At 35.6% G+C, this 16,981-nt stretch overlaps 1 protein-coding gene across 2 annotated transcripts in view; it reads left to right on the top strand.

The window, feature by feature from the left end:
- Nucleotides 1–10,042, top strand: part of C1H1orf185 (chromosome 1 C1orf185 homolog) — a 32,183-nt gene extending 22,141 nt beyond the window's left edge. For both annotated transcript variants that reach the window (XM_089922945.1, XM_022574994.2), the window contains exons 4-5: nucleotides 8,166–8,202; nucleotides 9,408–10,042. In XM_089922945.1, coding sequence (XP_089779071.1) covers nucleotides 8,166–8,202; nucleotides 9,408–9,802 — 432 coding nt within the window. In that variant the 3' untranslated portion in view covers nucleotides 9,803–10,042. The remainder of the gene's footprint in view (nucleotides 1–8,165; nucleotides 8,203–9,407) is intronic.
- The last annotated feature ends 6,939 nt before the right edge of the window (nucleotides 10,043–16,981 follow it).

Raw genomic sequence — 16,981 nt, 5'->3', positions numbered from 1 at the left:
TTTGGGCTTCTTTCTCTTATTAATATGCATTTAAAGTTCTCTCTGTCTTTTTAAGGCTTGATAGCACATTTCTTTTTGGTGCTGAATAATATTCCATTGTATGGATCTACTTCAATTTATTTACCCACTCAGTTACTGAAGGACATCTTGGTTGCTTTCAAGTTTTGGCAATTATGAATAAAGCTGCTATAAACATTCATGTGCAGGTTTTTGTGTGGACATATATTTTCAACTCATTTGGGTAACTACCAAGAGCATGATTGCTGGATCAAATGGTAAGAGGTGTTTAATTCTGTTGCCAAACTGTCAAAGTTTTTTTTGGCTGCATTGGGTCTTGTTGCTGCACACGGGCTTTCTCTAGTTGTAGCAAGCGGGGACTATGCTTCATTGCACTGCATGGGCTTCTCTTGTTGTGGAGCACGAGCTCTAGGCATGTGGGCTTCAGTAGTTGCAGCATGCGGGCTCAGTAGTTGTGGCATGCGGCCTCTAGAGCACACAGGGTTCAGTAGTTGTGGCACATGGACTCAGTAGTTGCAGCTCGCAGGCTGTAGAGCGCAGGCTCAGTAGTTGTGGCACACAGGCTTAGTTGCTCCAGAGCATGTGGGATCTTCCCGGGCAAGGGATCAAACCCATGTCCCCTGCATTGGCAGGCAGATTCTTAACCACTGTGCCACCAGGAAAGTCCCACTCTACTTTTATTGACTTCTTTAATTTAAATTTATTAATTTAATTTGTTGAGGTGTTCTTTTATTTTAGTTCGTGGTTTTCAGTATAGAAGTCCTTCACATTTGTTTTAGTTTTATTTATAGTTATTTTTATGCTATGGTAAATAGTATTGATTTAAAAATTTTATTTCCCAACTGTTTGTTGTTAGTAAATATAAATACAATAGATTTATCTTATCTTATTCTGAATTACAGACCAAAAAGTTGCAGAAAAATTACAAAGATGTCCTGTATACCCATCACCCACTTCCCCCAATGACATCTTATATAAGTATACTTTATGAAAAGTATACTTTATTATAAGTATACATTATCAGAAACAGGAAATTTAGGCTACAGACCTAACTCAAAGATTACCAGTTTATGCATGTACTCACTTTTTGTTGTTTTTATATATAATTCTATGACATTTTATCATATGTATAGGTTTGTATAACCACCACGACAATCAACATACAGAAGAATTGTTCCATCACCATAAAGGTGAACAGCTTTTCATATTTTTAATTTTCTGCCATCCATATATCTTCTTTGGTGAAGAGTCTCTTCAAGTCTCTTGTGCATTTTCTAATTGGATTATCTTTCTATTTAATTTAGAGAGTATATTCTGGATACAAGTCTTTTTGTCAGATATGTGATTTACTAATATTTTCTCCCATTTGATGACTTGTGTTTTCATCCTCTCAAAATGAAAAACAGCGTAAGTTTTAATTTTGGTAAAGTCCAATTTATCCATTTTACCTTTTTGTTTTGTTTTTATTGAAGATGGTTGAGTTACAATGTTGTATTAATCTGCTGTACAGCAAAGTGATTCATTTATACATATATAGACATTTTTTTAATATTCTTTTCCGTTAGTTTACCATAGCATATTGAATATAGTTCTCTGTGCTGTACAGTGGGACCTTGTTGTTAATCCATTCTACATATGAAAGCTTACATCTGCTAACCTCAACCTCTCACCCCACCCCTCCCCCAACCCCCTCCCCCTTGGTAACCACTAGTCTGTTCTCTATGTCTGTGATTCTGTTTCTGTTTCGTAGATAGGTTCATTTGTGTCATATTTTAGATTCCACATATAAGTGACATCATATGGTATTTGTCTTTCTCTTTCTGACTACTTCACTTAGTATGATAATCTATAGTTGCATCCATGTTGCTGTAAATGGCTTTATATTTTGTTCTTTTTTATGGCTGAGTAGTATTCCATTATATATATATATATATATATATATATATATATATATATACCACATTTTCTTTATCTATTCATCTGTCAATGGACATTTAGGTTGTTTCCATGTCTTGGCTATTGTGAATAGTACTGCTATGAACATAGGGGTGCATGTATTTTTTTGAATTATAGTTTTGCCCAGATACATGCCCAGGAGTGGGATTGCTGGATCATATGGTAATTCTATTTTTAGTTTTCTGAGGAACCTCCATACTGTTCTCCATAGTGGCTTTACCGACTTACATTCCCACCAACAGTGTTGGAAGGTTCCCTTTTCTCCATACGCTCTCCAGCATTTGTTATTTGTAGATTTTTAAATGATGGCCATTCTGACTGGTGAGAGGTGGTACCTCATTGTAATTGATTTGCATTTCTCTAATATTAGCACTGTTGAACATCTTTCATGTTCCTATTAGCCATCTGTATTTCTTCTTTGGAGAAATGTCTGTTTAGGCCTTCTGCCCATTTTTCATTGGGTTGTTTGCTTCCTTGTTGTTGAGTTGTATATTTTTCCTTTTTGAATCATACTTTAAGTGTCATGTCCAATAACTCTTAGTCTAACCCTAGGTCACAAGGATTTGTTTCTAAGTTCTCTTCTAAAAGTTTCTTAGTTTTAGGTTGCTTTGTTTTATATTTAATAGCTTTATTGAGGTATAGTTCACATACCATACAATTTGCCTTTTTAAAGTATCTAATTCAGTAGCTTTTAGATAGATATTCACAGAGTTATAGAACCATCTTCACAATCAGTTTGGGACACCTTTATCACCTCAAAAAGAAACCCTGTACCTTTAGCAATCACTGCCCCTCCATTTTCCTCCAATCCTCCTAGGCCTAGACAACCACTAATCTATACTTTCTGTACCTATAGATTTGCCTATTCTGGAATTTCTTATAAATAGATACATACAATATAAGGTCTCTTGTATCTGCCTTTTCATTTAGCATAATGTTTTCAAGGTCCATCTGTGTTATTGCATATGTCAATATTTTATTCTTTTTCATGGCTGAATAATATTCTATTGTGTGTGGATATATCACATTTTGTTTATCCATTTATCAGTTGAAGGACATTTGAGTTGTTTCCACTTCTTGACTATTATGAATAATGTCACTATGTATATTCGTATACAAGTTTTTGTGCAGGTATATGTTTTCATTTCTCTTGGGTATATACCAAGGAATGGAAATGCTGTGTCATATGGTAACTCTATGTTTAATTTTTGAAGAATTGCCAGACTTTTTTCCAAAGTGACTGCACCGTTTTATATCCCCACAGGCAGTATATGAAGATTATATTTTGTGGCACCCTTGTTAACCCTTGTTTTTAACCTGTCTTTTTTGTTATAGTTATCCTAGTGGGCATCAAGTGGTATCTTGTCATGGTTTTGATATGCATTTCCTTAGAGCCTAATGATGTTGAAAATACTTTCATGTGCTTATTAGATATTTGTATATCTTCTTTAGAGAAATATCTATTCAAAGCTTTGTCCATTTTTAAAATTTGGGCTATTTGTCTTTTTGTTGTTGAGTTTTAAGTATTCTTTATGTATTCTAGATACATATCCTATATCAGATATATGATTTGTAAAAATTTTCTCCCATTTCTTGGGTTGTCTTTTCTTCTTATGGTGTTGTTTGAAGAACCAATGTTTTTAATTTTCTTGAGTCCAGTTTACCTAATTTTTTCTTTTGTTGCTTGTGTCTTTGGTGTCATATCTATAATCATTCCTTAATTGAGGTCATAAAGATTTATACCTCTGTTTTCTTCTAAGAATTTAATAGTTTTAGCTATTATATTTAAGTGTTTGATCCATTTTGAGTTAGTTTTTTGTATATAGTATGAGGTATGGGTCCAACTTCACTTATTTGCATGTATAAACCTAGTTGTCCCAACACCATTTGTTGAAAAGAGTATTATTTTCCTATGAAATTGTCTTAGCACTCATGTCAAAAATCAACTGATTGTAAATATGAGCATTTATTTCTGGAATCTCAGTTCTATTCCATTGATCTATATATCTATCCTTATACCAATACCACACTGTCTTCATTGCTATAGCTTTGTAGTAAGTTTTGATATCAGTAAGTTCTCCAGCTTTGTTCTTCTTTTTCAAGATTGTTTTGGCTATTACCATTTTACATTTTATATTTCTATCTCTGATCCATGTTTAGTTAATTTTTGTATAAAGTGTGAGGTTTAAATCAAAGTTCATTTTGGGGGGCTATTGATGTCATGTTATTCCAGCACTATTTTTTGAAAAGGCTATCCTCTTCCATTGAATTGTTTTTGCAAATTTTGTGGAAAATCTGTTAGGCATATATGTGTTAGTCTTTTTCTGCATTCTCTATCTGGTTTATTGACCTGTGTGTCTATCTCTACCAATATCACACACTAGCTGTATAGTAAATTATAAAATTGAGCAGTATGATTTCTCCAATTTCATTCTTCTTTTTCAACATTGTTTTAGGTTTTCTTATTCTTTTGCATGTCCATATACATTTTAAGGTGAACTTTAGCTGGAAAAAAATCTTGTTGAGATCATGATGAAAATTACCTTTTTTTTTTCTTTCTTGGCTGCACCACGCAGCATACCCCACACCACATGGGGGTCTTAGTTTCCTGACCAAGGATCGAACCCATGGCCCCTGCAGTGGAAGCGTGGAGTCTTAGCCACTGGAACACCAGGGAAGTCCCAAGAGTTACATTTAGTTTATACATTAGTTTGTAATGAATTGCCATCTTTACTACAGTTGACCTGTGTTCTATGACCTTTATAAATAAATTTATTTATTACTTCTAGTAGTTTTTTTGAGGACCACAAAAGGTTTTCTTCATGTACAAGCATGAGATCTGTGAAAAACATCAGTTTTATTTCTTTTCCAATGTTTATGCTTTTATTTTATTTTCTCATCTTATTGCATTGGATAGGACCTCCAGTATAATGATGAACAGAAGTAGTGAGAACATATATCCTTTTTATATTCTGATCTTAGAATACATTCAGCTTTTCATCATTAAATAGGAAATTAGCTATAGAATTTTTGTAGATGCATATAGTCAGATTGAGGAAATTCCCTTCTATTCCTAGTTTCCTGAGAGGTTTGTCTGTTTGTTTTACCATGAAGGGTTGCTGATATTGCCAAATGCTTTTCCTGCATCTTTTAAAATTGTTCACATGAGTTTTCTCTTTTATTTTGTTAATGTGAATTACATTGAATTTCAAATGTTAAATCAACCCTGTATTCCTGGAATAAACCCCACTGGATTTGATTTACTAATATATTTTAAATAATTTTTGCATCTATGTTAACGAGGGATATTATTTTATAATTTTCTTATCTTGTAGTATCTGGTTAGATTTCAGGATCACAGTTTTATTCTCATCACAAAACAATAGGGAAATGGTTCCTGCTCCTCTACTTTCTGAAAAATTTTTGTGTAGAATTGGCTATATTGCTTTCTCAAACTTTTTTCTAGAATTCACCAATGAAGTCATCAAGGTCTGGATTTTTCTTCAAGAGAAAATTTTTTTTTTTTTTTGTGGTACATGGGCCTCTCACCGTTGTGGCTTCTCCCATTGTGGAGCACAGGCTCCGGATGCGCAGGCTCAGTGGCCATGGCTCACAGGCCCAGCCACTCCATGGCATGTGGGATCTTTCCGGACCGGGGCACGAACCCATGTCCCCTGCATCAGCAGGCGGACTCTCAACCACTGCGCCACCAGGGAAGCCTGAGAAAATTTTTGGCTATGAATTTAGCTCCTTTAACAGATATGGAACATACAAAATATTTCTATTTTGTATGTTTTAGAAATTTTTTTCAGTAAATTTGTCCATTGTACCTAAGTTGTTAAGTTTATTGGCAGAAAGTTTTTAGTAGTTTCTTCTTATTATGCTTCTAAAATCTATAGAATCTTTAGTGATGGTACTCTTTTTATTCCTGATTATATTTCTCTTTTCCTAAATCAGTCTTGCCTGGAGTTTTGTGCTTTATTATTCTTAGACTTTTGTTCTTTTATAATATAAACATTTAATATTTAAATTTTCCTCTAAGGCCTTCTTTTGTTGCATCCCACAAATTTTATGTTTTGTTTTCATAATTATTTAGTTCAAAATATTTTAAAATTTCCATTCTTTGTCTTTCAATGATATTGACATTTTTGAAGAATACAAGCCAGTTATTTTATAGATCATAGACTGTTCCTCAGTGTGACTTTTCCTTGCAGTTTATCACATCTGAAGGCGTAGAGTGTACATCTGCTCTTCACTGGTGATTTTAGTTGATCACATAATCAAGATGATGTCTGTTCTTTCCTCACTGAATTATTTCTGTTTTTACCCTTACAGTTAATAAACAAGCTGTGTGGTGACACTTTGAAAACATGTAAATATCCTCCTCTTCATCAAACTCTACTTACTAGCTATATAAATTATTACTTGAGCTAATCTTTACAAAACTGTAACAATATGATGATTTTCTAATTCTGCCACTCCTATCCATATTTGTCATTTGGCTTTCTACTGTGAGAAAGAAGCCCTACCCTCTTCCTTATTTTATTTATTATTAATATAGACTCATAGGCTTCTATTTTATTCAGCAGATTATAATCCATTACTATCATTATTTTGATGCTCAAATTTTCCTAAATTTAACCAGTGAGCCACTTGTTTAAGATTATTCCTCTGTCTTTTTTATACGTCCCCATCATTTTTTTGAGTCTTTACTTACTTCTGATACTATAGCATCATTTTGAAAGAATACTTATTGTATTAATATCCACATATCTTAACATATTTAAAGATTTCCTTACTTTTAGAATTTTAAATTGTAGGTTTTAAAAATGCTAAACAGTGTTGTGAGGAACATTCTGGTAACTGAATATTTATACAAATCCAAAATTATTTACCCGGCATAATAAATTTCTAGAAATGGATATGTAAAATTGCCGTCCAGAAAAATTATACCTATTTATATATAGCAATATATAAGAATGCCCATTTTGTCATTCCCTTAGTTTGGGTAGAATTTTAATCAGTCTAGGACCTTACTCTGTGGTTCCCAGACCAACAATATCAGCATTACCTGGGAGCCTGTTAGAAATGCAAAATCTCAGACCCCACCCCAAACCTACTGAGTTAGAATATGCATTTTAACAAGCTCCCCCAGGTGATACATAGGCACGTGAAAGTGTGAGAAGCAATGTTCTAATATAATTTGTACAGGAGTCACAAATTGAATTGGTCCTAAATCCAGGCAAGGTAAGTCAGGAGCCTATACTGGCATTTATATTAATAAAAGTTGAAAATGACCAAAAAGTAAAGTAAGTTTTAAAAAAAAAGTACTTATGTGTTATCCTATATATATGTATATCCCATATATATGTATACCCTATATATATGTATATCCTAAGCAAGCCTTTTTCGGTGAACAAGACAATGAAAATCAGCATAGAATACCCACACTGTTCCCCTATAACACAAGAGACAATGTTATCTCTCTGTCTTCACCCACTGCATACCAAACACCCTATGCACTAGCTCATTGTTTATCTAGTGGTCTAAGGAAAAACTGAATCAGAACTGCTTGAGGAGTGTGTTACACTGCACACTCCTAAACCCTACTGCCAGAAAATCTGTTTTAGTAGGGTCTGATATTATGTCCAAGAATCAGCATTTTAATAAACACACCAGGTAATTCTGATGCCCTGTTTGAGAACTACTACACCACCACACTTCCCAGAACACATCTGGAATGTATTGTTTGATCAAATGTTTTACTTGCTTCAAAAGAATAGTCGCATTTTTATAAAAGGCTTCTGCCAGAATTCACTTTTTTGTTGTTATTAGTTAATAGAATGAGCAAGTCTAGGAATTGTAATTACTTTTTTAGCCCTCTCTAGTTTTAACCAAGTGACTCTAAGTTAGTGAGAATGGAGAGAAATAATCCTGTTGAACTCTATTTCACCCTTCATTCCCTATCCTGGAGACTGCCTTCTTGAACCAATTCACATTCTTTTCAGATGATACCTCAACACTTTTTCTTTCCTGTCAATATAGTTTGGTAAAATAAATTCATATTGTGGAAAATATGATTCTATCAAAAATTTATTATGATGTTAAAATATATTATTCTTATATAAATATATATCAAATTGTTTAAAAACTATTAATTTTTAAAACACAAATAATGTTTTTTTATGTAGGAGGAGCAAAGAAAAATGGAAACAGCACATAAAAAAGGTACTTTCTCTCAACAATTTATTAGAATAAATTGTAATCAACTTCCAGCAATTCACATTTTAAAGAATCAAGAGGCTATCCTAAATATACCCTAGGTATCTAAATATTTTTAAAAATCATAAAAATTCAAGGGAAACATTTATTAGTATATGAATGGGCATATATTTTTTAGAAAACAAAATTTATAATGTCTTGTCTTAAATTAAAATGTGAAATTTTAATTTTTGTCCCTTCTTTAAATCCAAAGGTATCACAGTCAATGCCATATAGTAATGATGGAGAGTTAAAAGACATGAGTGTTTTGTAACCCTTTAGATATTGACTTAGTACCTCAAATCATTACCCTCCTACATAATTTTAGAAATGCTGAATATAAAATATAATAAGGTATTTAAAACAGCATTAACAATGTTATATATTCATATCAAAAATTAACATGTAAAATATTATAAAAGATATTTTAGGATATGGTGTAAATGTGATCTTTTCTAAAACTTAACATTTTTTATTTACAACTGTGCAGCATAAATAATGTAGTGGGAGAAGCATGGGACTTAGAGTAACACAAATCTAGATTGAAGTCCATTTTGTATCTGATTTTGATGACATTCCTTTAAGTCTCAGTCTCAGTCATACCTTTTGTGAAGTAAGGCTAATAACTACCTTGAAGAATAACTGAGAGGATAAATGAGATCTGGAAGTATATCAAACTGCTTTGTAAATTGTAAGGCACTATATGAATGTTAGTTGTTACTTTAATTGGTATAAAGCCAACTCATAGGCCCTTCCCACTGTGGACCAAACATTTTGTAATCTACCTGCTTAAGGAGGCATTTTAAAATTTATTTTTTAAATAAGACAATATTTAGCTATAAATAGTTAAGAAACTGTCTGCCATCTCTAATTGTAAGGGACATTCCAGAACTGAGCTTTCTAACCTGTTTAGAATCTTCTCCTGTTAAAACAGGTTGATTTTATTTAGAATAGATTTTTGTACTCTTGATTATCATGAAAATATTGCTGATTCCCCATTACATACTTAACATTGTATGGATGATGATAGCAACTTAGCATTTTCACTGTTGCATCATCCTGTTCATTAAAACCCTAAGAAGAGTTTGAATTTTAGAAAGTAACATTATCCTTATAATTAAGATTTGACTCATAAATATGTAATATTCATAGTAAATCTAATTTTTTTACAGCAATTAAAGATTATTCTAAAGATGAATTCTGCCTTGCAACAAAAAAGGTCATTTGTGACCCCTCAGAGACTAGCTCGGCAACAAATCCCGGCAGTGTTACCTTAAGCTTATCAACGTTACCATCTGATTCTTATTACAGCCAAAGTATAGAAGTAGCTGATGACTGGTTTTCTGATGATTCCCTAGTGAAAAAGAGCCCTCCAATGCCTTTTCTCAGGGAGCCTGTAATGGAGAAAGTATTTTCATACTTGTCAACCATTCCATTAGAAGAATGTACTGGAAATGTACTAAATATGACACTTTATGATGATCAAAAAGATGACAACATTAAGGGAATATTTACACGAAGAAATACAGAGGTTGAAATACAAAACCTTCAACATAATATTGAATGACTTTTTTCTTTTGAAACTTTGTGTACACTGAAATCATGTAAAGTTAAAACGAATTACCAGCTTCTGAGTCTCTTAACGTGTCCATGCTAATATTGCTTTTCTTGATCTTTACCATAGAGTGGTCTACTTCCCTTGCCAATTATTTCTAGAAACAAAATTACAGGAAGAACTAGAGCAATATCATAAACATTAAGTTTAACTCCTTGTATCTCATCAAAGGACATAATAAATAATAGGAGTGTATTTCAACACATAGGAGAAATACTTTAAGAAATCTTCAGCACAAATACATTTTTAATAAAACATTTGCAGCATTTCTTTATACTTTGACATTTTCAGTTTTATTTCAATGTGGGTAAGGCTGGGAAGAATACTTCCGTCAGCTATTCTGAATTTTAAATACATAAATCACCTACCATTTAAATCTTATTATGCCATGACTTTCGTAAGCAATATAACTTTGTTCCTCTAGGGGAGCCTGGAACACTGTGAAGAATACAGAAAATAATTTTCTTTGCCCTTTCCCATGTCTGTTTCTCAGAATAGCCCTCCAGCCCTTACCCCACTATGATGAAGATGTGAGCAGCTATGTTCGCAGACATGTGACTCAAGCTAGATGAACCAGAATTCCTCTCTAATTTGAGAGACCCTTGGTCAAATTTCTATTTATGGCGCTGAGGGATTTCTGACACCCACCCTGTAATTAATCTCTTTTAATCTCTTTCTCACAAATACCCTTCATGTAATTGGTCTCTGTTTTTCTTTCTCTTGGGAAAAACAATTAACAAAATATAATATTACCTTTTGTGCTTAAAATACTCATGCCAGGACCTGTGCATATCTTCCCAAGAGATAAATCATGCCTATTACAATAAATGAAAAGAAGCTTGTCTCAAATATGGTAGTAGCATTATCCAGGCTGATCACTTCCCTCCTAGGGGGAATATTAAAAAGTATTAGAACACCTCTCTCTGTTGAAGCACCTGGTCATTTCTACTGGTTATAGTTGGGCTGTGAGAACATCTCTCTATATCCATTCCTAAATCAAAATAAGCTATTTCAGCTCAAGGTTTGTAAGGAGAGGTAAAAAGTATTTTGAATTGGTCTCTGTCTCTTGGTGTTCTACCAACTTCTATCTTACTATCTCAGAGAAGAAAGTCATCTCTAAATCTGGTAAGATTCTAAAGCTTCCCTAGGAATTTGGGGTTGAAGACAAGAGATTCTAGCCTTAGTCTGACTAATCTCTGGAATAGAGGAAACATAAATTAGGTAGCTATGAGTTGCCATGTCCCACCCTGTGGTTTAGAAAGAAAAAAAACAGGAAATCTGCAGTGAGAGAGCAGTGAAATATTTGCAAAGTGAAGAATAGAGATGAGAGATGAGGAGAATGTGATTCCTGGCTTTCTAATGGTGCTCCATTCCCTTGTTCCAGCCCTTCATGTTTCCCACCCTTGGGTTAGTAAGGCAACCTTGTATCCTAATTATAAATTCCCCTTTTTGCTTAAGCTAACAAGATTTGATTTCTGTTACTAGCCACCATCCCTGAGCCCTGTTTTTAACTGTTTTTCTTAGCTTTGGTAAGGTACCCTTGTAATTTTTAAATAAATTACCTTTTTTGCATAAAGTAGAATTTTGTTTCTGTTACTATAACCAAAGCATCCTAACCAAATTCTTGTCATTACAAATGAGAAATAAAGAGATCTATGCACTTAAAGTAATTGTCACACTGTAGTGATAGAATAAACTGAGTTTATTTCTTCAAAACCTAATACATTTACTTGTTTATTAAAATGTTACTTTGTATCATAGGTATATACATTGTTCTATTCGAAAAGCCTAATGAGCAGTTCATATGAAATTACACCAGTCTAAAATAATCTTATTTTCAAGAACTGTGAAGGATCTGAGATTTCACCATCCATACCAGCTGACAAGTTAACCTGCAACAGTTTCATGTCTCTTAGGTCAGCGACAAAGGACAGTCACAGCAATAGCAATAGCCAAAGTAACATCATTTTTGCCTCATTTCCTGAGCTCCAGTTCCCACAGGGCAGTAGGAAGAGGCCCAAATAATACCTGTACAGTGGATTGCATAACGGGAAAGGAACACTGAGTGAGGGAAACAGATATTTTATAATGGGCAGTAAGCACATGTGCCCTTTGTACCATAGGAAGCCACAATATATTCCAAGACTCTTTGCTACATAAAAATCCTTGAAAAGAGTTTGGCAGTCTGTGTCTCTGCTCACAGGCATGAAGAAATACAAGAGATCCATAATTAACATTGCCAAAGGGTGTTGGTTACAGTTTTTTTTTTAATCACAAATACCTGGAAACCAACGCAAATTAGCTTAGGAAAAATTTTTTATTTTGTAAATAGAATCAAATAATGGTTAAGCAACTAAATACAGGAAACACAAGGTTGTAACTGGGCCTCAGGAACAGACAGAACAGGCTCAAAGTCCATCAGGAATTTCTCTATTCATACCAGTCAAGTTTTGATTGGGGAAAATGAACCACTATCATGTATGAGAAAAGGAATTTATTACAGGAATTGTATCTTACATGTTGTAGGAGAAGCTGGGGAAGTGAAGTAAGTTTAGGAGAGAAGTCAGAGAATCAGGGAAGTCACCAGTCAGATAATCTGAGAAGCCACCTTGTCCAACTGCCACAGTGAGACTGTGGAGTGGGGGGAGAGGGGTGGGGGAAAGGCTTGTGAGAATATCTACAGGAAGATGTGCCTCTGAGTAGCTACTGCCTTGACAGTATTTTGCCAACTCTCTGATGGCGACCCTGGGGCTATTGTTTGTCAATAGGGTCAGCAGTTAGGAGGAAAAGCTGGACATTGGGAAGAAGGACTGGAAACACGACAGGGGAGAGTGAGGGCAATTTGGAACCCACTGTCCTCTCTGCTGTTGCCACATCTAAGCATGATGACCTTCACAGAGAAATGGCTTCTGCTTAAATTCTGCCTTCCAAATGTTGCACATATTCCTCTCTTGGCCAACTCTAGCCCGGAATCATACAGGGGAAATGATACTGGGAAACATAATTCAAGCTTAATGAGGCAACAGAGTACAAATCACCTCAGTCCACTCATCAGTTTGGCATTCATTTACACTTTAACAATATTTAAAACGTCTGTATAACGAAGTAGCAATCATGTTCTTACATTCCATGATGCAAGATCCCTCCTATAATAAACAATACACCAACACTCTCCCCAGTGGAGGATACAAAGTCCCTAAGGTTAGCCACTATTCACATGTGCTAGTAGGGGAATGAGATAGGGGAAGAAAAGAAAAAGAACTGGTATATATTCATTTCAAAGTAGGAAGTGAAATGCCTGTAACTACTACCATCATTTTTGTAACTTGTCACATGGTCACAGCTGAGACAGAAAGTAAAGCATTCACCACTGGATTACCAGGAGTAATAGAAGAGTCACTCTCATCTTCACCCTTTCTCTCTTGGACCTGAGAATCCTAGCCAAGAGACAAACAGCACCATATCTTAGTACCTGAACATATATATACCACATCCTGGAGGATATTATCTGTCTGGGCCATGAAAATTATTGCCACTAAAACTGGGTCTTCAAAAAGTGCCCCCCACCAACCTCTACACCATTCTATCGGTTCTTGCTTTGGGTAATGGGGAAAATGGTAAGAAGAGTTAATTCCATGAGCATGACCCTACTGACATACCTCATTTCATGTTAAGTAAAATTATTTTCTGGTCAGAAACAGTCTTTTCAGATACCATGATGGTGAATGTGGTACCCTGAAATCCAGGCATGGTGGTAAAGGGAGAAGCACGGTGTCTAGAAAGGCAAATCCATATCCAAAGTGAGTGTATATTCCAGTGAGAACACAGGTGATGTCTTTCTCTTGGTAGAAGTGGTCTGATGTAATCCACCTGTTACCAAGTGGCTGACTCATACTCCCCCCAGGGAATGGGAAATCAGTGTTGGTCTCTGCTGTTGGCAGATGGGGCTCTCAGAAGTGGCTATGGTCATGGCAGCCTTAGTGAGTGGAAGTCCATGTTCCTAAGCCCATGAGTAACTTTCATCCCTTCCAACATGGCAAGTTTGTTCATGAGTCCATTGGGCAAGGACAAGGGTAGCTGTTGGAAGAGGCTGACTAACATCCATGGAACAGATCATCTTGTCCACTTGATTATTAACATCTTTTTCTGATATTGCCCTTTGGGGAGCATTTACAAGGGACTCAAATTTATCTTCACATTCTGTGCCCATTCAGAGTAATTTACCTACATATATCTTCCTTAGACTCCTTGTACTCCTTACAAGTCTGCAACCATCCAGCCAAATCCTTAGCCACTGCCAATGAATCCGTGAAAATCTATACAGTCTGAACATTTGTTCTTCCAGGCTATACAGATAGGTCACTGCTCAGAGTTATGCCTACTGAGACTATCTTTCACTACTGCCCATCAGAGCCATACATGAGCAGGGCTATGGTACTCCAGCTGTGAATTTTTAGCTGATGCTGGCATACCATGCAGAACTATCTGTGAACCAGGGTCAAGGATTTTCTTCCTCAGTCAATTGGTGACAAGTCATAGATATATGTTGAAAGAGAGAAGACCATGCAGCAGCAGTAAGAGCCACAAGTATATTAACCATTTCCTCATACAATTCCTTTGTGCCTTCAGAATCCACTCAAATTCAATTTTATATGTTTTAATGCCATTTTTGATCTAGTGTAGATCTGTATACCTAACTTTACGTATTAGTGAATCAGAGAACATCCAGTTCATGGTGAGCAGCTCAACTCAAAGGTAACTTGGTGGCCATGGTCACATGGTAAGTCTCTAGTAGTCTAATGGCAAGCTAGGTGGTGTTTCCAAAAGGAGGATAATTATTGGCAGGTGATAACATAACTTGTTTGGAATCCTATAAACTCTGATCAACCTATATTTGCCTGCTAAAGTCTTCATACAGTATCCCTATCTGCCATAAACTTCAAATAATATGGATCTGCTGGACCATATGGCCCAAGGGACAGAAAAACTAACTTGGTAACCTGTACCTGCTGCAGAGCCTTCTATTCTTCTGGGCAATACTCAGAATTGGAACTCTTCCAAGTTATTCAGTGAGTCAAAGTAGCACCCCCAAATGAGGTTTATGTTGCCTCCAATATCCATTGTGCCTCTTTCTTAGTGGTTGGAGGAGTCAGATGCAGCAACTAGTTTTTCATCTTGGAGCATCTGGACATGCTCCAGACCACTGGATGCCTAGAATTTACTGAGGCAACAGGCCCTTGAATTTTGTGGAACTTATTTCCACCCTCTGACATGCATATATCTTATCAAACTATCTAGGATAGTCACTAATTCTCACTCACTATGTCAAGTCAGCATGGTACCACAAATATCCTGTGGTGTCCATTCTTGTGTAATGAAGAAGATCAAGACCCATTTGTACTAGATTATGACAGGGGGTTAGAAAAATAATATAACCCTGGGGTGGAACAGTGAAGGTGTAGTGCTGATCCTTCCAGATGAAACAAAACTGCATCGTGTGGTCAACTGCATGTTGTGGTCAAAGTGTTGATTTTTTGCAGCAATGAAACAACACCCAAACAGTACCTGTAATTAGAGGGACTACATGAATAAGTCATTTGGAACAATCCACTTTCATTTACTAGGATCTATCTGTCTTCTGCACAGGCCAAATAGGCAAGCTGAAAGAAGATGTGGCAAGAATCACCATCCCTGCATCCTTCAAGCAACATTAATCTCTCCAATGTCTCTATGTGCTATTGCTTTTGGTTTATTATTTTGGTATGGGGAAGCACTTCTAGTGCCTTCCACTTGGCTTTTGCTACCATAATAGCTCTCATTCCATGGGTTAGAGAACCTATATGGAGATTTTGTTAAGTATGTCTATTCCAATTATGCTTTCTGGAACTGGAGAGAGAACCATGGATTTGGTTTGGAATTTACTGGAGCCATTGAGATGGACCCAAACCACCACTACATTAGTGACCTGAGCTCCATAAACCCCTATTTGACTAGTGGACTACCGTGACATTTTAGAACTCCAGTAATTAGTTTCAGTTCACAAAAATTATCTAGTAATCCTTTTTGAAAATCTGATTATTTCCCTTAGCCTAATGCACCATCACACTGGCAAATGGTTGCAAATATCTGGGGGGGAAGCCTAGGAGGAAGATTTACAGTGTCAATTTTTAGGAGAGCAGCAGGGTCGTTCATCAAAGGCCATCTTTTATCCAAAGGGCTCTGGGTCTGAGAACAAGCTTAAATCTGGGATGTGGTTGAGGAGCCACCACTCAATTATATTGTAGTGATTCAAATTAGACCTATTTATTGAGCTAGAGCTTTTCCTCTTATTCAGATCAAGTTAGTCTTTATAGGTTAAATCTGTCTCCAGTGTGGTAGACAACAGCTGAAGTGTCTGTCTGGCTCTTTCAGCTCTTGTTTTGCCCCTGGATAACTTGGATTTTCACCTATGTAACAGTTCAAGAGTGAGCCGTGGCAGAGGACCAGAACAAATATTTTCCCAAAGAAGACATACAAATGGCCAACAGACACATGGATAGTTCCTCAGTATAACTGATCATCAGAGAAACTGAAATCAAAACCACAATGAGATGTTACCTCACACCTTTTAGAATGGTTGTCATGAAAAAAACAAGAGATAACAGGTGTTAGCAAGGATGTGGAGAAAATGGAACACTTGTGCACTGTTGGAGGGAATGTAAATAGGTGCAGCCATTATGGAAAACAGTATGGAGATTCCTCAAAAAATTAAAAGTAGAACTACCATGTGGTCCAGCAATTCTTCTGGGTACATATCCAAAGGAAATGAAAACACTATCTCAAAGAGGCATTTGCATCCTTATATTCATTGTAGCATTATTTACAATAGCTAAGACACTGAAACAAGTGTCCATCAACACATGAATGGAAAAGGAAAATTTGGTATATATACACAGTGGAATAGTGTATAGGACTATATAGTGGACATCTTGCCATTTGTGACAACATAGATGGACCACAAGAGCATCACGCTAAGAGAAATAAGTCAGAGAAAGGCAAATACTGTATGATCTCACTTATATGTGGAATTTCAAAAAGCAAAACTCATAGAAACGAAGGACAGATTAGTGGTTGCCAGAGGCTAGGGATGAG

This window comes from Delphinapterus leucas, chromosome 1 (genome assembly GCF_059928025.1).
Source record: "Delphinapterus leucas isolate spDelLeu-1000000601 "Yukka" chromosome 1, BTC_Dleu_Yukka2, whole genome shotgun sequence".
Lineage (NCBI taxonomy): Eukaryota > Metazoa > Chordata > Mammalia > Artiodactyla > Monodontidae > Delphinapterus > Delphinapterus leucas.
Note: the sequence above shows the minus strand (reverse complement) of the source record. Positions and strands in the feature narration are given on the sequence as shown.